At 36.6% G+C, this 25070-nt stretch overlaps 1 protein-coding gene across 5 annotated transcripts in view; it reads right to left on the reverse strand.

Annotated features, from left to right (window-relative positions):
- Positions 1–25070, reverse strand: part of NALCN (sodium leak channel, non-selective) — a 3563801-nt gene that overhangs the window by 1976819 nt on the left and 1561912 nt on the right. For all 5 annotated transcript variants that reach the window (XM_044071239.1, XM_044071242.1, XM_044071240.1 and 2 more), the window contains exon 10: positions 5681–5767. In XM_044071239.1, the coding sequence (XP_043927174.1) occupies positions 5681–5767 (87 nt within the window). The remainder of the gene's footprint in view (positions 1–5680; positions 5768–25070) is intronic.

Consider the following 25070-nt stretch of genomic DNA (forward strand, 5'->3'; position numbering starts at 1 on the left):
TTGATGGAGTAAAAAAGGCCATAGGATAGTAGCTCACACAAATATTGTAAGAACAGAGAATAACTTTCCCTGAATGAGTGCCAGTTATGTTGTTGGCACCAACTAGAAAGCCTTCTCCATTTGCTAACATCTGATTTTCCAGTAGTAGGCTTTCTAACCTCCATTAGTACCTACTGCATGTCCTCATTAAACAGGTGCCTAAGAGAAATGAAATCCTATCGTCCAGGTAGTCAGCTGAAGTTAGTTGGTGTCAGTGTGTATCTTTTGTGGGTAGATGCGGTTAGTGCGGTAGCTTGTGGTAACTTCCCCTGGCCATTTTGAAAAGATGGGAGAAGCATGGTAGCTGGGCCAGAAAGGAGTCACCACAGTGATCTTGTGGGATTCCATCTGAATCAACAGAAGTCATAGATATTAGCAGAAAGGGTGTTAAAGCATACATGAACCTTCCTATCCTAGAAAAAGAAAAGGCATCAGTCTTTCAGGCCTTCTTGCATGGAGTCCTGGAGCAGACCTCATCCACATGATTGTTCAGAGAGGATGCAAAAAGGGCTAGTTGAAGAACTCCTCACAGACAGACCAAATCTTGAAAGACCCCTCAATCTAGTTTTCATTTGTGAACATTTGCCCTAGTCCTTCTCACCCTGTTTGCCACACAATTTAGCTTTAACAGAATGCTGGATGTCTCTATAGTAAGATTATGTTGTGAAGCTATATCCCAAGCTAACATGGGTAGTCTGCAAAGGGATTACAACCTGGTCCCCACTGCTTGTTGATGTACCACATGACTGTAGAATAGTCTGTAACAACTTGAAGAGGTCCCAGGGACCAAAGATGTTTCAGAGAGTTGAGTGCCTTAATCAGGACAAGCAACTCTTTTATATTTATGTGCTTGCATCTGTTCATGGTGTCCCAAACACCTTGCAATTTTATTCCTCATGAAAATGCTGTCAAGAAAAATCGGTACTTGCATATTATCGCAACCAGACTGTTCAATTCAAGAGCGGATGCTTTCCACTCATTTCTTGGTCCAGGAAATGTGGTGAGGCTGTGTAGTGAAGTGTGTGTATGTCACAGAAGTGTGTGCTTTTACTTGTTAAGTCACAACTGGGTTAATTTGGACCTGCAACATTGCCTCTGCGGTATTTCTTCAGTTCTGCAAAAGACACAATCTCCCAGGACCCTGCACTCTCAGCTCGTATGTTTTCATATGCTAACTCTGAAAGTGATTCAGTCAGAAAGACTTCCAAAATCCTTGACATCGCCATTCATACATGTGTTTTGTCTGTAGGTTCTGCCCCCTCCCCCCCTTACAACCAAATATCTGTTTGTGAATGAAACCCCAGTGGAGCTAACCACATTTTGTGCATATTCAAGCCCACACTGACTTTCTTAAGTGCACATTCTGTAACCTGACACCAAGTAATATGACAACACAGACCTGCATTTTCTAACATGTAGTAGTGTGTTAATTTTTACGTCAGCCTATTTGTACAACTTGTGAAAAGAAATTAAAGTTAATCCAAACCATCATTATTGTGTGTGGCTTTGCCTTCTGTGAAGGATTCCTTCCACACAGTGAAAGGAATCCGTTGGCCATAATGACTCCAGTCCTGACAAATCAAGTGTGCATGTGTAATGCACGCAAAAAAGGAAGAGTGTTTTCTGAAAAGTTTCTGTTACAGAAACTAATCCGAAGTTATTCCCCAGCAGTAAACACTCTGAAAAAAAGTTATAGAGTTTCAGGGGCTGCTTTGTATGGAAGCATGTGAAATTGGCAACTGAGAAAATCTGGTTGCGATAATACGTAAGTACTGAAAAATCTGCGGTGTCTGTGGTGACTGACTGCTTTGGAACAGGGGGAGAGGAGGGGAGACCTGGATTTAAGAATATCTGTTGTCTCCACTAAGTGATTTACCTTCTAACAAACAATAGCCTTGGGATCTGGGTGATGGTGATGGATCCAAAGAGATGACAGATACCACTGTATATTTCTCATGTGGAGTCTACCATGGGTATCATGAGAATCTTAGAATTTAGGAGATCCAACATTCTGAGGCATTCCAAGTCTGAGAGGAAACTTCTAGAAAGAGAGCTAGATATAGATCTATTTTCCTGTGGAAGAAAAGATCTTTGTGGTGCCTAACTGACATCTCAGAAACCTATTCTTCTGAAAAGGAATCAGGAAAGACTTTTGAATGTCTCAGCTTGTGTAAGAGATATCTCACCCAAGAGAGAGAGAGGGAGAGAGAGATTCTTGACACTTTGAAAAAGACTTTGCAAAGATAAGTAAGTCATCTAAATATGCAAACATGTGGATACCCTGTAGCCTGCAATGAGCCACAGAGGGAGCTAAGCACTTTATGACCAATTTTGGTGCAGTGATTAGTCCAGAGGGAAGGAAAATCACTAATAATGGGATCCAGGCACTTACAAGCTTAACAAATGCCTGAAGTCTGAAGGAATAGGAATGTGATGATAAGCATCTTTTAAATCTAACGTTACAAGGAAACCTGAATGAGGAAGAAGAGGTAACAGGTTGTGAAATGACATGATTTTAAATTTGGGTACTATCATAAACAGGTTTATGAAAGAAAGATCTAGAACTGGTCTCCAAGTATTTTTGTTCTTAAGCACTACAAACAGCCTTGAATAAAACCCCTGTCCAACCTAGGAATGGGCAGCAGGCTCTGACTCGCTGAGATGCATGTGATGAAGGACAGGTGGAAACAAAAGTGTGTTGTCTGGAGGTTTATGAATTACCCCCTGGCAAGGACCAATTCCTTCGTATTGCCATCTGTAACCTTGAAGAATGATCTTAAGAACCCAGTTGTCTGACACTATGTGTGCTAAGGAAAAAATGGAGATTCGGACTTACTGGGAAAAAAACAAAGGGGCTGCCAGGGTGGAAGGGGAGAGCAAAGTTTCCTAAATAGCCATTTTGATAAATTGGACCATCCTGAGTTTTGGGAGTTTCCAGAATTCTTAATGGAACCCCTATGCCAATTCTTGTTAATCATATGTTTAGCTGTATTTTTTTTTTTTGTTACTGCATATTTAATTTCTCATCAAATTTGGATGAAGCATTAGAGAATCACTTGGAAAACTAGCAGAAAAATCTTAGAGATTCCCTGTAGCAGTTTAATCCTTTCATCACACTTTTTGATCATCCCTACGGCAGAGGGGCCAAAAAGTAAATCTCTAGTCAAAGGAGAATTTAAAGTCTCATTTCAACATCTGAGAGAGTCTGTGAATGCAGCCATGCAACCCTCCTTAAAACAGTAGCAGTGGTCATAGCCCTGGAAGAAGTATCAACAGTCATACACACAGTGTATATAATGAGTAGTGACTGGAACCACAGAAGAAATTCAATTATTTAAAGCAAGTTTTTTTTCACAAGTAGAAACTGCATCTATATTATGGCATCGAAACATCAAAAGAGTGAACACTCTTACATCGACACAGAATAACCAAAGCTCCTAAACCCCGAATGGCCAGAACAGTGATTTTTGTTTCCCCATGGAAAAAAATCTCTGGGCAAAAAAAAAAAAATAAAAAATTGTACACACAAAATAAGGTGGGAAGGGCTTTGTCCCCCACACCTCCCTATGTGGGTGGGGGCTATACCCCCCAACTCCCTACTTAAATATACCAACTCTGAGATTGTACTACAGTGGAGGAAACAGCAAAGTCCCGACAATGGCCCAGCGATTTTTTTCCCTTGGAAAAAAATCGCTGTTCTGGCCATTCGAGATTTAGGAGCTTCGGTTATTCTGTGTTGATGTAAGATTGTTTGCTCTTTTAACGTTTCAACATCATAATATAGACCCATAGAAACTGCAGATAAAGCATTCCTCATACTTTCACAATTAGTCAGAACAAACCTTAAGTTATAAGCCTGACAATTCAAAATTCTGAAAATCAAAGTTGCAGAAGCATACACCTTTTGCCCATACGTATCAATAATCTTCCCATCCTTATCAGAGAGAGCAGGACTGGAATTAACTAAATGTATAGCAGCTGAAGAACTAACTAAAGCTAAAGCTGCTGGATCAGGTTTAGGAAGCGTGCATAAAAACTTAAATGAGGAATTTTATACATCCTATCTGCCTTTTCTGGGAAAGCAGGCTGGCTGTCAGGAAAACTGCAGGCAGAAACATACATATCCTCAAAAATAGAGAGCACTGGAGGTATAGGTGCAGGTTCTGGAAATTCATTCTGTAACAGCTCATAGTATTTTCTGAAGGAAGTGAGAAACCTCAGAGACTAAATTCCCAGAAGTTATAATTGCAACAATGAATATTATAAAAAATCACTTTTAATCACTAAAAACTTGTCAGATAAAAGCCATAAGGAATTCCAGAAGATATCACGATTACCACGTCAAAAGAGAATTAAGGTACTGAAAAACAAATACACCTCTAGAAGTAATAACACAAAACCTATATTAGTTATCCATAGTTTAGTAGCTACACAAAGTTAAACACGGATATTGCCAAATTTCTTATTTGCTGAATGCAGCTCTAACCACAAAGATAATGTCATTCACCTGTAGAACTGATTCCAGGACCAATCCAAGACAAAATATTAATTATGCGGCAGCAGTGTGAAAAATGCAGAAGAAAGACTATTAAATGCGTAGTCTGCTATTATGATATCATACAGTGTAAAAGGATGGAATAATTAAACCCTTGTTTTGGCAACTCTGAGCTGCAATTCCTTGCTCTTTGGGTGTATATGACCATCTCATAGCACAATAAAGCAATTTGTTAAGTAAGTTCATATGCTGCTACTAGCTTGCAGTCTAGGTGGACCACCGAGAAGCCTCGCCTACAGTCTTACATTTCCCTAAGCAATAAGTGACTTGTTTAAGATCACTCAATAGGCAAATGAAGGCTGAGGAAATCAAGCAACGCACCACAGGAAACGCTGCTCACAGCCTTAACCCTCCGTACAAGCTGTCAGACTGAAGTGAAAAATATTATGTGCATATCAAAAACTTCAAATATATCCATCAGCTGTAATGAGATAAGATTCAAGCTATGCAGTACAATTTAAATTACTCATATGTCCAAAGGGGAAAACAAAACAAAAATGCTGAGGTCAAGACAAAAAAAATGAGGAGGGGGAGTAGCTCAGTAGAAATAAGGTACCAAGCACAATTCTTTCAAGTGGAAGCCCTTGTATCTTATGGAATAGATTTGTGTCTGTGTGACAACTTATTAAGAGTGTCTTGCTGGGTAAACCTAAGACTGTCACCTAGAGAAAAACAAAGTTTGGATCATCATCTTTTTATTCTGAGTCATACGGATGCAGAACTAAACAAAAAAGAAACACTCAAAGGTTTGCATTAACAGCTGTAGATATACATAATGCATTAATTATACTCAGTATACACAATCCACAAGTTTCAAGTTTCTTTCACTTTGCAAAATTCTATTTTCTGCTACTTTTATTTTTCTTATGATTTGCTTATACAGGTGAATTCACATATTACATGTGCTACAAAGAACATCTTTACAGCAGTCAACATGTATACACACACAAGCACGCACAGACACACAACTGTTCAGCACAATAAAGATTTACTCTCAAACACCGCACGTTGCATTCTGCTTTATGAACAGAATGGTGTTTCAGTTGCATTTATTAATACTGCTCCACTCTGAAGTGTTTACTGTACCTGCAGACAAGCTGGAGCTCTAGCCTGTGGTTTGTTCACATCAACAGCTACTAGTTGCCAGCCTCCTGCAGTGTCTTCATGGAACATCTTTTATAAAACAGAAAAGTTCAAAAGATTAGTACCCACTTACATATTTACATTACAAAGAGAAAATCTACCCCTGGTTAAATAATTCTTATGCTGTCCGTTTTTGAGGAGGATTAACATTTTCTGACTTATATGAAAATTTATGGTCATTGCTAACTGGAATATAAATTATCTGCAGTAATCTCTCCTAAGTAGGTTTTTTCGTCTTTGTACTGAGAAGTACATTTCCATATCTGGTATGAGCAACCATGTAAAGAATTAAAACTACAGCATGTCATGATGTGATGCATTCTAAAATAACATTTGGACTGGGTCAAATCTAAATCAAATGCTCTCCTCTCCAGACATTCACATACAATTTTAAACCATGTACTGAATCCACTGCAAATTTTTCTTAATGCCAAGTTAAACATTCCCCTAGAAAACCCAAATAGGCACAGTGCAAGTCTATAATAAAGATAAATCTGAAGAATGCTGAAAAAGAATTTCCCAACACGTAGACAGGCATAAAATCTGTCATTATAGCTAGAAATTCAGAGTGTTGCAGAGTGCTGTAATATATTATGCCAGACATCAGCTCCATCTGCACTAATTTTCAACAATAAGGCAAGTCCTTTTCAAATCACAAATGTCATTTGCATGGCTAAACGTATCTGTATATTATTATCAACTTGTTTTCTTCGTGATATGCAGCTGTCATCTTCATTATTCTGAGATAGATATCTTAACTCGATTTTCAGCCATACAAAGTATATGACGTAAAAGGATCATTGTCAAATTTCTGTGATATTATATAACCAGAGCAGAATAAAACTACATTGAAATACTGTCATGATGGAGTCCATGCTTGATATGTAAATTTTGATTTTGCTGTATGTATGTATGTTGCTGTATGCAGACTCTTTTACAGTGTTGTACAAAGTGTAATTCCAATTGGAAATCCAACAATCCTAAACTATTTTTTATTTTACACTAGGTGCTGTACTTACTAATATTCAATATTTAGATGTTACTTCTATTTGATATATATTAATGCCCACAATCATACTTCTAATATATACAGTGTATATATATATATATATATATATATATATATATATATATAGTGTATATATATATATATATATATATATATATATATATATGAACACTTTTTATAATCCCGAAATTCTGAAATGCCGAATTTCAAAATCCCGAGATTATAAAACCAAAAGCTCAAAATTCCGAAAACCCAGAAGCGCGAATTTCAAAATCCCGAAGTCCGGAGATGTTGCTTTAGCACTTCTGGTATTGCGGTTTGTGAACGGATAGCTGGAAGTTCAGGTAAGTATTTATGTTTAAGGGTTTTAGTTAGGGGTTTTAGTGTGTGTCAGTGTGTTTTGTGACTGTGATGTGTGCGTGTGTGAGGGGAATGCAACTTGTATGGTGGTATTTTTATGTGTTTGTCTGTGTAGTGCGACCTTGGAGTTAGTATATTTAAGTAGGGGGGTGCAGCCCCCCACATGGGGGGGTCTAGGGGGGGAAGGTGTGTATATGTGTATGTGTGTGGTGTATGGTTAGTATATATACATATATATATATATATATATATATATATATATATATATATATATATATATATTATATAAACAGTTTCTTTAACTGTGCCATGCATAATCAAAGTATAGTGAAGTGCTATTAAGGGTGAAATGGGTGGCAGTCTAGTACTCACAGTTTGGGGAGGGGGTTATATGCACATGGCTGACATGGCTGATAACAAAATTGATTAAAAAAATCCTTTGTTACGTTCGTCACTGCTAACTATTTTGGTTTGCTAGCATATTAAACATAATTGTTCATTTTGCTTACTTAATTTTTGGTTAAAAAATAAAGTTAAATGATAGGAACTGCGAGTACTTCATATGTATATTTGCAGAGCCTGCCACCTGTGCAGGCACAGCATGGACTGGAGCCATTACTTTATTATGTATCTAGTTTATGTTTACTTAAAATTAAATAAATAAGTGGCCCAGGCCATTTTGTAATGACACTTTCTGCTCATTGGCTTCCTGTGATCTATTAAATCCAAGAAATATTAAGCAGTATTGTGGAAAGCTGGGGATGGTTGCAATAAAATGAAGTAATTACACACACACACACACACACACACACACACACACACACACACACACACACACACACACACACACACACACACACACGCATGCACACACACACACACGCACACACAAACACACACACACACACACAGATAAATAAAGAAGTTATTTACTCACCATAATGTTCTGTGTTGTCCAGTTTCATTCTTCCTCAACAGCTGAGTTTAGATCCAGTCTTAGGATCCAACTCAGCCACTTTTTACAGCTCATGGAATACTGAAAGTTCTTGAGATCCTCTCTTACCTATAATGCACTAGGACCCTACTACACCCTAGATCTTGTTGCTAACTTTAGTAAATATGGAAAAGAACAAATAGTAATATCTGGACCTCAAACAAAGGAACTTTGGTCCCTTTAGTATTGTCTGATCCTTCCAGAAGTCAAACTGGTAGGGGGTTGGAGGGAGGGGAGTTGAGGAGGAATGAAAATGCACAACACAGATTGAACTTTATGGTGAGTACATACCTTCTTTATCTGATGTCATTTTTATTCATATTCCTGAGCACTGCTGAGCCAAATACTGCTCTTTCCCTACAGACCAGATCTAATTTGTGATGAGCAATAAAGGTATGAGGTTTAGCCCAAGTTGCAGCTGCACAAATATCATCCAAGGAAGATCTGGATAAAAACACTAAAGAGGTTGCCATAGAGCTAGTACAATGAGGTTTTAGAGGTTTTGTCAAAGTCATACCTGCTCTTTGGTAAACAAATGAAATACAATGTTAACCATTTGGCTAAGGTCACTTTGGTAACTGGTTTACCCAATTTTGAATCTGAAAAAGAGACAAATAGTTGATTTGATTTCCGGAAAGTTTTTGTGCCACGTAGGTAAAATGTAACTGTCTGTAAACATCCAACAAATGCAGCATATATTCTCCTTTATTTGAAAAATTTGGAAGGAAGACAGGAAGGGTGATAGTTTGATTAATATTGGATTCTGACACCACCTTAGGAAGGAAAGAAAGATTAGTTTGTAAGAATACCCCATCCTTATGAAAAATCAAATAAGGAGGTTTAGATGATAGGGTTTGAATTTCTGATACTGTGTTAGCAGATGTAATGCCCACTAAAAAGATAGTCTTTCAACTTAGAAATTTTAATTCACATCTGGCTGATGGTTCAAGGGGAGATTGGGTCAAGGATTCTAAAACTAAATTTAAATCCATTAGGGGAGTTGGATCTTTAAAAGGGAGTCTAAGAAAAAAGTTCCCCTTACAAATGCCTAGCAGAGTTTGAAAGAGGCTAAAGATGAATTGTTTACCCCAAAATGAGAATTATAAATGGCAGTTAGTTTTAGCACCTTCATTAAAAATTTTTGCTAAAAACTCTAGAACTTCATGTACTGGTGCTGAAAAAAAGTTAATGTCATTCTGCTGCCCCCAAATCAGAAACCTTTTCTTTCACTTCTGTAAATTTTTCTAGTATAAGCTTTGTGGGAGGGTAAAAGCATGTGGAGAACAGGGGAAGAGAGCCTGCATTTTCTTGCTATTAATGGAAGTTGAGACACCATGCAGTTCATTTCAGTCCTGAGAGATCTGTGTATATCATGTTTGTTGGGTGAGACAGTAGGTCTGGAATTGGATCCAAAATCCATGGTGGAAAAAGCAGAAGAGGCCAAAGAAAGGGAAACCAAATTTGATGAGGCCAATAACGGGCAATGAGAATGATTGTGCTCTTCAATTGAGATGCTTTCTGAAAGAATCTTGGGATTAGAGGTACAGGGGGGAAAGCATAGAGAAGAGCAGTGGGCAAATCATGGAGAAGAGCTTCTCTCGGTGACTCCCCCAGTAGGGGGATCAGAGCAAAGTACCTGCTGCACTTGTTGAAGGGAAATGCAGAGAGGTTACAGCAAGGTTGGCTCCATTGACAGAATATCTTTTCCACCACTTTCACATTGAGTGACCACGCATGATGCAGTAGAATGGACTTGCTTAATTAATAAGGAAATTTTTCAAGCCTAATTTATCTTGATTTGGGTAGATAAGGGTTGATATAGAATGGACACTGTGTGGCTAGGTTCTATTGAAGAATTCTGACGTGGTATCTTGCTAGTGGAACCAAAACTATCACAACAGACAATGACCACAAGGCCTGAAGAATCAATCAAGCTGAGAAAGAGTAATTTTGAATGATCTTTCTGACCTGCAGTCATATGGTTTCTACCCTTGGTAAGGGAAGCTGTCAAGGATACTTTGTTCAACAAAGCTACAATAAACTCAGATATTTGAATTGGTTTTAGTTGGGATTTGTTGTCTCCTATGTGGGAGAATAACTGGAGTACATCATTTCATGCTTTGGTCTGGTGATGCCTGGTCAAAATGGTTATGAGACAGTCATCCAAATAAGGAAATACCCTGAATACTTGCAGTTTCAAGTGAGCTGCTACTACTACTGCCATGCACTTGGTGAACACCCTGGGTGTTGTGGTGAGACTAAAGGGCAGAACTCTGAACTAGTAATCACTGGGTCCCAGATGGAAGAGTGGGTATCTTCTGGATTGCCTGTTCATTTTTATATGATAGTATGCACCATGAAGATCTACTGAGCACATCCAGTCATCCTTGTGCAGGAAAGTCAGAATGGACTGAACCGTGACCATCCAGAACTTTGTGTACTGAACTGTTTCATTCAGATAGCTGAGATCCAAAATTGGTCACAGTCCCCTGTTTTCTGTGACACTAAAAAGAATCTTAAGTAAGTTCTGTACTCTTTCTGGTCTGGTGGGACCTCTTGGAGGACTCTTTTTATTATTTTTATTTCTAGAGCTACTGCTTTCCTCTGTCTGGATGGAACATCAGGAAATGTGTTCTCTGTTAAGGGGATGAAATAGAAAAGGGAATTTTATAACTTTGGGAAATAATCCTCTTCACCCATGTATCTTTTGTAATCTCTAGTCAGGCTCTCTAGCATAGGGATAAATGTCCCTCAACTGCCTCCAGGACAATCAGGCCTCCTTTCAGGAAGTCTGTCAGAAACAACTATCTCTGGACCTCTGATTCTGCAGCCCTCCTCTGCCATGCGGGTGGCATCTTCCATTAGTTCCCCCTGGGGCAGTGGGGGGAAATCTATCTCCACAAGGATCATGGAAAGGACACTGGCACTTTCTGAACCACATTTTAACCACCTCATTGATTCCTAGAAACGATTCTTTGTTGAAAAACATACACCCACAGCAGACAGCATCTTACCATCCTTCTCACACCTGGATAGTGTGTCTTTAACCTTGGGACCAAGCAAAGAACTTTTGCCCATGGCAGCATTGATGAAAGAAGACTTGAAGGGCTATGCAAAATTACACAGGTGCATCCAGGCACGGCTCTGAAAGGAAGTGCCTAAACCCTCTGTCCTTGTGGTGTCTTCAGCTGCATGTCAAATAAGTCTCATGGATGAGTCTGAAATGGACTGTAGGGTAGGCAGCTTTGAAGCAAGAGAGCTTTTTGCCTCAGAAGTTAAGGTCCCAGATAGGGATTTGGTGAGTTATTTAATCAAATCCGTCTGAAGTCTGGTGAAGTGTACCAAATAGTTCAGTGACCAAATTACAAAGGTTGCTGAAGTGTATACATGCTTCCTGGATCTATCCAATGCCCTAGATTCCTTGTTAGGAGGATGAACAGAGAAACTCTGTTCTGCAAGTTCCTTTTTTGTAGCTACCACTATGACCATGGCATCAACTGGTTCTCCTTTGTTAAAAAAATCCCTGTCCTTGGGTGATGCCAGAATCCTATCTGGTCTCTTGGGGATCAGCTTATCAGAGTCAGATTCATTCCATGCCCATTGAGAGATCAAATCAATGAAATCATTGGTGGGCAGAGTCACGCAGGAGGTAGACAGGCAAGCCCAAAAGGCTTCATGAATACCGATTCATTTTGGAAAGGTTTATCAGCTGACCAAACACCTCTTTACTTCAGGATCTCTAATATGCTCCTCAGTGAGATGTTGTCAGGTGGTGATCTTGGGGACTCTTACATGACAGACTCTTGAGAGTCTAAGTGCCTCCTTTTGCACTTTCTTTTCCTAAGGACTTCTTCAGTTGGATGCTCCGGAGAAGTATCAGAAGAAGTCAATATATCCTGTTTGAGCTGTATGTCCCTGTGGAGTAGGAAGTTAAGGTTTTTGACACAACAAAAACTGGGTCTGGGAAGTGGGAGCTGAGGAAAGTGGGTGTATCTTTTCTACTGAAGCAGAGAAAACTGTCTCCACTACCTTGAAAGCAGAATGCTTCAGGCAGAAAGAAGCTGACGGCTGCAAGAAGACATGTTTTCAAACCATCAACTCCTTCAGACGTGAAGGCAAACTACTGGAAGCAGGAGTCAGAGCTGAGCTGTCGAGGACTGAGGCTCTGAGGAGTGGAGACAGCTCAGATAATCTTGGAGTTGACTCCAACACCCCAGATCTAGTGCCGACACTACAGATCCAAAAGCTAATGTCTCTAACAAGCTCAGAGCCAGTCCACTCAGAGATGGTACCAGAGTAGAAGATACATTGAACTTCAGATCTGATATGGACAGTTCTGGGATTCTCAGTTTCAACTGCTCTGAAACCAGAGTTTGGATCAGAGTAAGAGATAAAATAGGTGGGGTGATACTTATGAAAGTGTCCGGACCTGATGGGGTAGGAGCCAGGAGCCAGGATAACCCCTATTTGAATATGCATCAAGAGAAATTTCATCATCATCCTATCCTCATCTGCTTTTGTCACATGTCTAGAGGATTAAGAAGAGGAAACAATGGATGAGGTCCTGGAGTGGTGGCATCTCTCCAGGAAAAAGACTGGAGATGGGAGGTTATTAGATCCAGAGAGAGAGGAAACCAGATCTGAGGACAGCCATGTTTGTACTTCTTTGGATTCAATGGCATCAATTCCAAGGCTTTAGATTTTGAATCCAAAGAACTCAGATTGATGGTTTTGGTCATCGGATCCAATGAAATTGAATCCAGTGATTTAGCTATTTTAGAAGGTAGCTCTGAGCTTGAAGAAGAAAAGCCTGATGGGTCCAAAGAATGTATTTTAGAATCCTTCTTATCACCTTTCTTGGGAGTTTGAGCCCCAGATGCCATATCAGATGATAATGGTGATGGCATTAATCCCCATACTATTACTTTATTCATCCGGTCAATAAGGGCCCTTGGATTAAAGCCCTTACATATGTCACATACAGAATTTAAATGGTCAGGCCTAGACAATACAGACATAACTCATGTACATCTGACAAGGTTATCTTATGGATGCAAGCCTTACATTTTTTAAAACCTGAAGATTTTTTGGGCATTGCTATGTAAAAAGTGAAGGAGAAAACAGAAAAAGAGAAATAAATGTTTTTTTTTCCTTTTAATTAAACTATGAAAAAATACAAACAATAGTAATAATAGAAAACCTACCTAAAAGGTAGCAGAATGGAAAGAATTACCAAAAATGGTAATTAAGGGAATATATACACTAAAAGGTGTAAGAAGGGCAAGGGAGAATAAGTTAACAGGAAAAGAAAGTTCTATCAATAAAATATATGAAAATAGAAGATTCTAAAAGATACATTTTTAAACTACTCACTAAAACTCCAGAAATACCCAAGAGTTAATAGTGACCAATATCCGAACACGAAAGTGGCAAACAAGATAAGAAGTATAGTAGGGGACCAGTGCATTGTGGGTAAGAGTAGAGCTTGAGAGCTTTCAGTGTTTCACTAGCTGTAAAAAGTGGCCTTGTTGGATCTGAATCCAACAATTGAGGAATGGATGAAAATAAGAATATCAGATATATAGGTTTACTAATAAAAATTTAATTGTTTTGATCTGATTGCTTCAAAAACATCTGAAACACTTAAAATGACATTTAAAAGTAACAAATTACAAACCAAAAGTTTTTTTTTTCTTTTTGCCAGGAGGCACACCCTGCTGCACCCCTCCATACTAAATCTGGGAGCCAACTGTCTCAGAGAAAGTAAAATCCTTCAAAAAGCAATTGCAATCTTCAGTGCAACATCCCTATAATTAGACACTACTAATTGATAATACAATTAATGGAGGGATGTTAAGCCTGGTGCCCTCACATACATATATATCTATGTATTATTGACCAGATGAGTAAAGTAATATTAAGGGGACGTATAATGTATAATAAAAAAAAAATTATACACATGACCCCTACTCCTTCTTCTACAACCAAAATCTAATTCTTTTCAAAATTCCATGCAAATTTTAAACCTTATTAAACATTAGCTCATTAACTCTTACATTCCAAATACTTCAAATTAGAGTAACTTTTTTTGCTGTATGTTATAATCAGTGATTGATAGACAGAAATATCTATTTTTGTTCTCTCAGAGCACATACACCAAGAGAAAGTCTACTGTTCCTCATTAGTATAATGTATAATTTTTAATTTTGGCTGTGGAAATAAATGGGCATCCCACCCAGTTACTTTATGAAACTGAAAGTAGTGTTAGTGTTACTCTCAAGCAGTACAGTTATGAATGCGTTACTTCATATACTTCATATGGACTTTCCAAAAACATCATTTTCAGTCTGGAATTTTGTATAGGCTATGCATTACTAATGTGTTTTATGCAAAAATACTTCCACTGAATTTAAGTTTACACATTATATAAACATTTGTCATAACTAAGGTTTGTTTCCAAATAATTCAGAGCAGTTTTAAAAATTATTTAATGCCCAGTTTTTTGTCTGCTGCAATTTCATTCCTTATTTTTATCTTTTTTATTTTATTTAAATGGGGAAGAACAAGGACCCAAATGGACTTTGTTCAGACTCAGCCTGGAAAGATGAGTTAAGTAATGTGCTCAGAGTCAAAGAAGGCAAATGCTTACAGAGGGATTCAAACTCTGGACTACAGTATGAAACTCATTAGCAAGTAATAGCCATACTCTGCTGTGCTAATGGCAGTCATCGTTATTTCCCTCTCTGCTTCTATTGCTTTTGCATTATGCTACACTGAGAGTTCTATAGTGAAATGAATTATTGACTATTACTCCAGTAAATGGAAAGTTAGTTCACATTTTAATAGATATTTACAAATAGCGTATACTGAAAACATATAGGACTGGTGTCTTTACAGCACAAAGGTATGCTATGATTTCTTTACTGCTAGTGAAAAGAATTATAGGAAAATTCAAGGTGCGTGAGTGTTGTAACTGTCATGCCTTACCAATACAATTAGTCTGTATCTTACCTTTAGAGGAGGGCTAAGCCAATAAAACCCAGAGTAAATTTATGAATACATCCAAAATGCATGTCCATTTGAAAGAAGATAGTGTATCATACTGCTTAATATGCAGGGAAATGCTATTCCAGAGGTGCAGAAGGCAGTGAGTAATGAACCTGTCTCACCACTGTTTTTATTAATCTGCTGATGAAGTTATAGATCCCTGGTCCTGTTGATCTGTTTGACTTGTGCAGATAAAAGAGATCTTGGACCACTGGTTGTCTAATGGCATGGAAGGCATGGCACAGATCTCACCTGAAGCATATACATGATACTAGATAAAGGGACAGTTTTTCCAAGTCTTTTCTAGTCGCTTGGGATTTTACTGCTAGTAATCTTCTTAGTGAGAAATCTGAACAGTCTTTCTAAGGTATATCTCATAGGGGCCAATGTATACAACAATTGGCCTAATCAATACAGACCATAACGGAACAATGAGTACTTTAAATCTGGATGATATTCCTTTGGCTATAAGCTGTGCAAAGCAGAAAGATTTCCTGAACGCTGTTGTGACTTGGTGATCAAAAGAAAAGGAATTATCAACCCAAGTTCCAAGGTCTCCTGCAACATTCTCCTTTTGAACTGCAGTATTATCTATTCTGTATACCGGGATGAGTTGTTTTCTGTAATATGTGAAAATATTAGCCCATTTTCTGTACAACATGCTTTTATAAGTGTATGTTTTTGCTGGAGAGCTCCTCACACCATTCCAAAATGCTGACCATTCTTACTCTATTCACTAAGTTGTTTACACTCAAAGAAACTAACTTTAAATTATTCATTCCCTTTTTTGAACCTTAGAAAGTCTAATTTTTAGATTTTGTTTTCATTAATATTACTCTTTGACACATTGAAATCCTTTTATTAGCATCCATAATTTATTCATCTTCTTCAGTTTGCTGACTATCTAATAACTCATATTTATTATCTATCTCTACATTCCCTGATTGATTTAAACCCATCTTACTTTATTAATATAAAGCTCTTCATTTCTTTCTTGCTCAACCCTCTCTTCATTTGAAGATTGTATTTCTCTGCCCCTTCTACATCTTCTCTACTTTCTTTCTCTATATTTTCTTTTCAATAGAACAAAAATGTCCTTCCATTTTAGAAATCCTACACATAACCTTACAATTATTCATGGTATGGCCCTTTTCTCCACATTGATTACATCTAACCTTATCACATTCACATTTTAACCTCATCACATTCACTAATTACATGATAAGTCCCACTCAAAAAAATCTTTGATTGACCTACAAATTTCAAAGTTACCCTTAAATTATTTACATAAATTACACTTGGTATATGAATGGTAGAATCATTTTCAGCTTTCAAAATTGCCTCCAGTTTCCAACCCACTTTCCATAATTTTCTTTCATCTCTTTTTTTCTTATACTATTCACTTTTTCAAATTAACTCAACATACACATTTTAATATCATTTTCATCCATCTCATGAGTTGAAAATGAAAAGTATTTTTAAATAAAGATGTCCTAACAAATAAAAGCATGCCAAGGAAATACATTTTTTTCAACATTCAACATAAAGATGTCCTGCTTTACGTCTGTTTCAAATGCAAAGTCACAAAAAGTTTATTTTTCCCCCAAAGAGTATAAACAGTCTTGTGCCACTAGTTGAACAACCTATTGGCATCACAGTTTAGTACTGTATGTAGTGCCTATAAATCATTTCACCAGTTTTTTATCTAATTCTAACAGTATTTTTTTTTTCATATAACTGGTTCATGTGACCCTTCCACCTTACCCTTACCCAACAAAGTCAGCATATATTTTAGAAACTTTTTCAGTTACAGATTCAACACTCTTTATACTCTATACCTCAGGTTTCTGCCCCTTTCCTTCCGAAAAAAAAATTTTCATAATGTCAGCCTATAATAATTCCAAATCCTCACCAGGGTCTTCTTGTTGCATCATTCTGACAAGCATCATATAATGTAAATCTCTAGTATATACCTCCATAATCACAATTTCTTGGTTAATAAGGTCATCACCACAAGAATCTAAATGCTGCCCATTTGTACATCCCAATTCAAAAATGGACTTAGCAATACTCTACACACAAACAGAATCTATTGAAACATCAGAAACAGACTCTATTGAAACATCAGCCACCAACTCACCCTTCTCCTCCATTACTGCAATAATGCTGTTTTCTGTCATCACACAACATTCGTCCCTGCTTCTTCCATGCTAGGAATGGGAGCAATTGTGTGAACCACTTCCATCTCTTCAAAAAGAGTACGAGACCTTTATGTTTACACTATTTACAAAATAAGTTGTTCACATTATTTACAATTTGTGGATATATACAATATGTCATAATTCATACCAACACAAAACTGACCATTCTTTGTTCTCCACACTCTTGTTGCCATAGCCAAAATTTAACTTGAAATATTTCTGCCCTCACCAAATTTTAGTAAACATAAAATCTTTTATTCTGCTATCCAAATATTCCAAATAACAGAAAACAAAATCTTATCCATTTTTTCAACCCCATAACAGCCATATAAAATCATATTCATATCAAAATCCTCCACATTTTTATTTAACCCAAAAGATTCCTTTGAAATTACTTTCCATAGTTTTTCCACCCTAACGCAACCCCAAAAACATGTTTAGAAGTGTCCATTCCTTTACAAAACTAACACAGTCATTGAAACATTATTTTGTATAACATATTTCCCTTAAATGGCAGCTTAATTAAACCCAACCTCCACAAAAAATCTTGGCATTCTACTAAATAGCTAAATCTAAATGTTCCTTGCCCTAACTGCAACAACAATATTTTTATTTAATTCTTCCCAAGAATTGACAGCATAACACATATTCAGAATATCTCAATACAAGAGTTTCCTATTGCTCTTGACACCATTAACATCCAAGTCCCACAATCAAAATTATCTTTGATATTTAATTATTTCCCTGTTCTCCGGATTCATCTTTTTAATTTTTTCTTTGCACCTCCAGCATCCCCCATATTTCACTTCAAGATCCTGAGCTATAATACTTTTTTAACTATATTTTTCTTTCAATACTTTATACAGAATCATTGAAAAAGCAAAAAACAGCAATTTGCTAAATATTAACCCTTTATCCTTTTTCCAAATACAGTATCCATCTATTTATAGGATTCAACCTAGAACCCCCAAAACAGAAAAATACAACTTGCATTATCACCTTTTTTTTTTTTTACTTGAAATCACATGCACCCTAGCTAAATATCAATTGTTCTCATAGTAACTGAGTTAATAAAGTAAACTTTCTTTTTATAAGATAACCTGAAAGCCTTCCATAAATTACCACTAATGTTAATTTTTTATAGATATTTCTAACTAAAGCAACTGCTTCCTTTTTCCCAAATGTAATTCCCAATAAACTTGCTTCATCTTTAGAAAACAGAATACCTTCTATATTGCCTACCTCTCCTACCCCTCTACTTTTTTTAAATTTAACTCTAACCCCACATACTTAAGACACTTAACAGAACTTAACATCGTCTCCAGCCACATTCTGTTCTTTGTTATAACGATAATATCATCTACGTATGACAAAAAATGGAATGTAACATATAATACTTTCAATCTATTTTTTCATAATTCCAACTGTACATTTTGTTATATTTCACCTTAAATATGATCCGCCACTCTGACCAAGGTGAGTAACAAATCCATCAGAGTACTATGATCTTTCCATAACTGGCTCATCTTCCTCTCTAATACATTCTGATTCAGTTCATTTCTTAAATCCTTTTACCATCCATTATAACTTGCCTATTATTATCACACTCCATCTGAATAGCCTACAATCTGAACATCCATTTAACATAACTCTACATTTTAACTCAACAAAAGTTTCAGATAGTAAAAACTCTTTTGTATGTCCACAAATTATTTGACCACATTTTCAATATTCCACATTTCATAACTTCTCTCACTTTCATAACATCTGTCTCCTCATTCCTCTTACTTTTCCTTAAACTACAATTTATGCCCCTCATAAAAATATCACCTTATATAGATCATTACCCCATCTCCTACCATCTATCTGCCAATACAAGATAAAACTGACATTCTTTTTATTTCATCAAACAAAAACTCCACACCAAAACTCGTACCTTTCCCAAAATCCCAAATTTTCTTACTATTCCATGATAACTGAATCTGAACTGTGTCAAATTTTGAAATAAATCTGATATCTTGCAAACAAATCAGTTTAGCTTTACATGTTTTAATCCATTGTAAAATGGCAATTCTCCTAGTCCTCTTAATCTGATTATTAACATTTACAGACATTATTCTAAAATTCATCTTTCCTTTCTTTAAGTATTGGTGAAAGATTCTTAAACTTTCTTTTTCACCCTTACCCTTGCACTTAAAGAATTCCTTTTTTTATATCCTGAATGTTCTTTTTTCAACTTCAGACTGCTCTCTCCATTTTCAAAAGGACTTCTTACTTTCTTGCTTACTTCTTATAACTCAAAGAATGTTATCAGCATTTTCAACATTATTGCCTATACAATCCCCTTTTACTATCAGCTAGTACATCTTCATTTACTTCTTTCTTATCTTCATCTTTGTTTTCTTGAACAGTCCTTATATCCTCCCTTTTTAAGAGGTACCACTCATTCTACTACTTCTTTCTCATCTTCATTTTCATTTGCCATCTGCTTCTAACAGACTAATTTCTTCTAATTACTTTTATCACATTCTACTTACCTTTCTACACCTATTCACCATATGCCCCTTCTCTCTGCACTAATTATGCCTTGTTTTCTCACATTCACTAATAAGATGTGCAAACGCCCACAAAATAACTTGCTTTGGGCTGCCCAGTATTTTGATTCACCACATCAATTTCAGCTTTTAAGAAAACATTCATTTCCCACCTTCCATTCTACAGCCCTGTTCATCTTTTTCTTTAACAATATTTGAAACAGAATTATACATTTTTGAAAATCAGTCTTCAAATTCTGTTATTTCAACTTCATCAGTTTAGAATTGTACAGTAACTTTTTAAGTCTCTTCCCATAACCAGAAAATATAGTCATTCCAATGAAATGCATTCTTTTTCTCTTCACAAAGAAACAAACATTTGTCCAATAAATCTCAAGTATCAAAAATAACATCAAAAATAACATCACAAAGAATGTTCTTTGTTGAAATGTATTAAAGATCTAATAGTCTTTGCAGTAAAATCTAAAGGCAGTATCACATTGTCCAATACATAATACCTATCAAAAATCACTTCTTTTTACTTCTAATTCTAGCTTTATATCTCCAAAATGTGACAGGAACTGTTTTTTTTTTTGTTTTACACCACCAATCACTTTTGCATATGATTTTTTAATCAATTACTTTTCTTGTCATTTTTACTCACTTCTTTATCACTACAAACATCCTCCACATTATGAAATCACTTTTTCTGTCAAATCTGACCATGATAACTCTGACTCATCATCAAGTTCTTCCTTATTCATTAATGTCACAAGCTGGGAATCTGTAAGCCCTCCTGTTGATAATACAACTATCTCAGTCTCTTTAATATGATCCTATTCAGATTCAGCTAATTGTTGACTATTTGTACATGCCATGTGTCTAGTAATCCTTCTTTCTTTAATGTAATCAAGCACAACTCTCCCTACTTCATCCAGTTGTCTCCATGCGAGGAATGCACAGACACACACACACACATGCAATGAAAAGAATAGGGGACATTCCCTGATAGCCTGGCCAAATGTCCCATAGTAGTAAAAATACTTCCTCAGATCTCCCCTGAATAAAGTCTACTAGCCTAGTAGGATTAACAAAATCAACAAATGATAAAATAAATAAATAAACTGCATAGACTCAAGTACTTATAGTTGAAATTTTCCTTGTACAATACTTCTATTTCTCCACTACTTTGCACCTTAAGGACCACCTCCCTACAAGTTTAGTCTTAGATAGTTTTGATAGAAGACTATACTCATACAGTAACCCAAACGAGCCAACTTTAGACCCTTTGTGTATCATTCCTTACTGATTATGAAATAAAGATCTGGAGCTATGGATATGTACTATCTTATTATCTCTGCAGCCAATTAGATGGATAGAGACATCCTCAGGCAATGTAACCATTGTCTAATGTTTAATGACAACCAACTAATTCTTAAAGAAACTGATACAGTATTTGAGAGATATACAACACTTACAATGTCAAACAGGTTAACAGAAAAAAGCACACTGCACCCACCACACATACTTTGGACTAGACACATAGACCCCTGTTTGCTGAGGCTTTTAACTGTAATCTTCTAAAACCCCAAAGGCCTCCCAGATGTTGCATCCACAATAAATCTCCTCAAAAGCATTCTACAAAAAAAAAAAAAAAAAATCCTCCACAGACACATACAGCCACAATGCATGTCATCTCATCCTCCACGCCCATAATGCAAACAACCACTTAACTTAATATTTTGGTCATAGTGGATTCCATTCTGAGACACACATATTTTACACTTACCAGGCTAAAGAGAAAGTCACAGTTAGTTTCCTGTCAGGGGCCAGGATCTGACAGATCATGCACTCTATCAAGTCACTGAACTATTAAGTACCAGTCAGACTCCATCATAGTCCATGTGGGTGTAAATGACTAAGGCATACTTCACTAGACTATAAGAAAAAAAAAAAACAAGATGGCGTTGTCAGACTATCTGCCCCTGGCCATTATGAGGCTAGCAGTGAGCAGCATTCTACATTCTTCAAGGATGATGCCACAATATAAACAGAAGATAATTGACTTTTAACAATTGGCTTAGTTTTTGTTGTAATCCAAATGGGGTACAATATTTGTTAGCCTGGCAGGATATGGTTGACAGATCACTCTGCTTTGTCAGAGATGGCCTGAATTAGTCTTTTGCATATTGGCTAAAACCTTGTCCTCCAGCACAGTGCTTTGTTTAAGCATCGCCAATGTAATAAACCTTCTGTCATAGCCAAACCAGCAGAAGAACATCTAAAGGTGTTTGTGCTCACTTTCAGTAGTCTAAATAAGAAACTCCACTACATGTAGGTTCTCCACACCCTGCAGAATTTGGATGTTTCTGGACTTACTCAGACTTGGTTTAAAGCTGTGGAGAGTACTCAGGCAGTGCAGGGCTCCTATGCCGTCTGCACATTTTGACCTTAGAGATTAAGGTCATATTATAAATATACATATTATTAAACAAAAAAACTTTCAGGTAACAGCAGTGAGGTATTTTGCAATAAAATGAATCTAAGGCTAATATTCGACCTTTGATATTTCCATGCAACTCTGTGCTTAATTTGACCCCACCAATTTAATTTCTTCAAACCATGAAACCCAACTTATGGCATAATGCATACTGCAAGTGGAAAGAAAAAAAATATCTGCAGACACACACATACACACATTTATACACACATTTATATATATATATATATATATATATATATATATATATATATATACATATACATATATATATATATATATATATATACATATATATATATAGTATGTGTGCTTGTATGCTCCTCAGTCTGACTATAAAGAAGATGTTAAAGCAACAAAAATAACCTCAGTAATGCAGTTCAAATTGCTGCTGTCACTTCCTGCACACTTTCCACAGTTCCGATCACCACAATATTTTAAAATCATGAAAAAAGAATGAATGCAACACCACTATGAGCATGGTATGCTATTACCACTGCCAACTGTTGTATTTATTTAACATTTATTTACTGGGAAAATCTGACTGGGACAGAGCCCATTTTCAGTGGAGGCCCAGGTAAAAATGCTCTAGACACATGTCTTTGGAATGTGGGAGGAAACTAGAGCACCTGGAGGAAACTCACATGAATGCAGGGAGGACATGCAAACTCCACACAAAAGGCAACCCAGCCAAGAACTGAACCAGAGAACCTCTTTCTGTGAGGAGACAATGCTACTGCACCACTGGGTACTGATGTCCTGACAATTTTTATAAGAATTACTGTATCTGCAGTAGAAAACTGTCCTTCACGGTCAGAGCACCTGTTCACACTGACTTCTCCAGACAAATGACTAGAGTTGGTCAGGAAATCATAAGACTGGTTCCCCTAGTCTTAGCATGGATATCCTAAATTTCAGGTTAATCAGGGGGCGATACTGTAGTTGAGGGCCTCACCAGATGCGCAATAGCAAGCCACTCCCAAAACCCACCCCCGTGATATGTCATTCATGAATATGCATTCCCTTCCAATATACAACCGAAGAAAAAAAAAAGTGTACTTGACGTTGTAATAGGATAGTAAATATAACAGTAAACTGAAAGTAAATTACCGGTATGGCATGAACTGACATTTAAACAAAAAAAAAAAAACACTTTGTCGACCTTGGGGTATTTTAGTTTCTTAAGAGGACTGCCAACTGCTAAAATTATGGATTTGATACAACGTGTAATAGCTTCTTATTTAAACTAAAGTGTTTCCATTGTCACAGTGCTTTTAATAGTCAGTCACCAAAATCTCATATTGACACTTTGAATGGTTATGTGCTGTCAGTACAGCACGCAATAATAACAGAAGTGTAACCGCTTCTTCTTTCTTTCATTCAGTTGTGGGGTTAAGTCTTTAAGTATTACAGGGTGTTGCAGCATGACTGAACTTTGATATGCACATATTGTGTATAACGGCAAGTTTTAATCAACCTAAAATGTAAAAAAAAATAAAATAAAATAAAATATATAGAATCTATTGCCAGTTTGTCGAAAACCCCAAGTAATATGCAGACCGGGTTGTCACTGAATTTGCGACACACCCACTTCTGCACGAAAGGAACTGGTGAAGCCCTCAACTACAATATCGCCAATCAAGGCTTATGTTAGTGGTTGACTTTTTGGCATAAATATTCCTACTGGGAGGGTTAAACTTCATTATTTGAAGATGTACATAGCTATGTGTGTTTGCATTACGTTAACAGGTTATGAGGGTGTTCTGGAGATGTTTGTTTTTTTGTTTGAGGGTCTTTATTACAATAAAATGTGTTGTAAAATGTGACATATGTTCCAATGTTGATAAGAAAAAACTGTATACAGGATTAACCTGCCAAATGTTACTGGTACATGTATCACAAAAGCTGGAAACAGTCATTTAAAAAGCTGACATATACAATAAGTGGAATAATGACTTCTTAACATAATGGCGACACTTTCAACATTATTTTGGAATGCGAATGATCTCACAGGTATAGAAAGAAAGAAAAGAATACATAATTATATTAAGTAATGCAGAGTGCAAATAGCAATGCTACCTGAGATACATTTGGAAAGAAGTGAGCATGTGAATTTGATAAAGAATGGATTTCAGGATGGATATTCTACAGAATATCAGAGACAAAAGAAAAGAGGACTACTTATATTAATTGTTAGATGAGCCCCAGTAATGATAGAAGAGGAAACAAACAGAATAATGGTAGCTTTGTGGTAGTAAGGAGCAACTGGCAAGGGATGAGGATTAAACTGGCATGTATTTATATTCCATCTGAAACTACTATTATGGAGCATAAAAATATTTTGGGAAAAATAATCAGCTTTCAGCAGGGAATATTAATTATAGGCAGGAATAAAATTTGATTTGCAACAGTGAGGCTGTATCTGGGGGCCTAAAAGGGAAAATATAACAAAAGAGGGTAAAGAAATTTATGAAAATATTTGGTATAAAAGACGTGAATTCAGTAGTAGGAACTTGGAGAGAATTTACATGGTATTCCCTAAGGTATAATGATTGGGCTAGACTAGATGGAAATTATATTTCACAAGAACATGTACATTTAATTGAGGACTTTGACACACATCTAATAATGCCAATCACTAAAAAGAGAAAATGCAGGGTAATGAAGTAAAGATGAGACACTGGTGCT

The sequence above is a fragment of the Protopterus annectens genome, chromosome 5.part0, assembly GCF_019279795.1.
Source record: "Protopterus annectens isolate FY-2018-M chromosome 5.part0, PAN1.0, whole genome shotgun sequence".
Classification (NCBI taxonomy): domain Eukaryota; kingdom Metazoa; phylum Chordata; order Ceratodontiformes; family Protopteridae; genus Protopterus; species Protopterus annectens.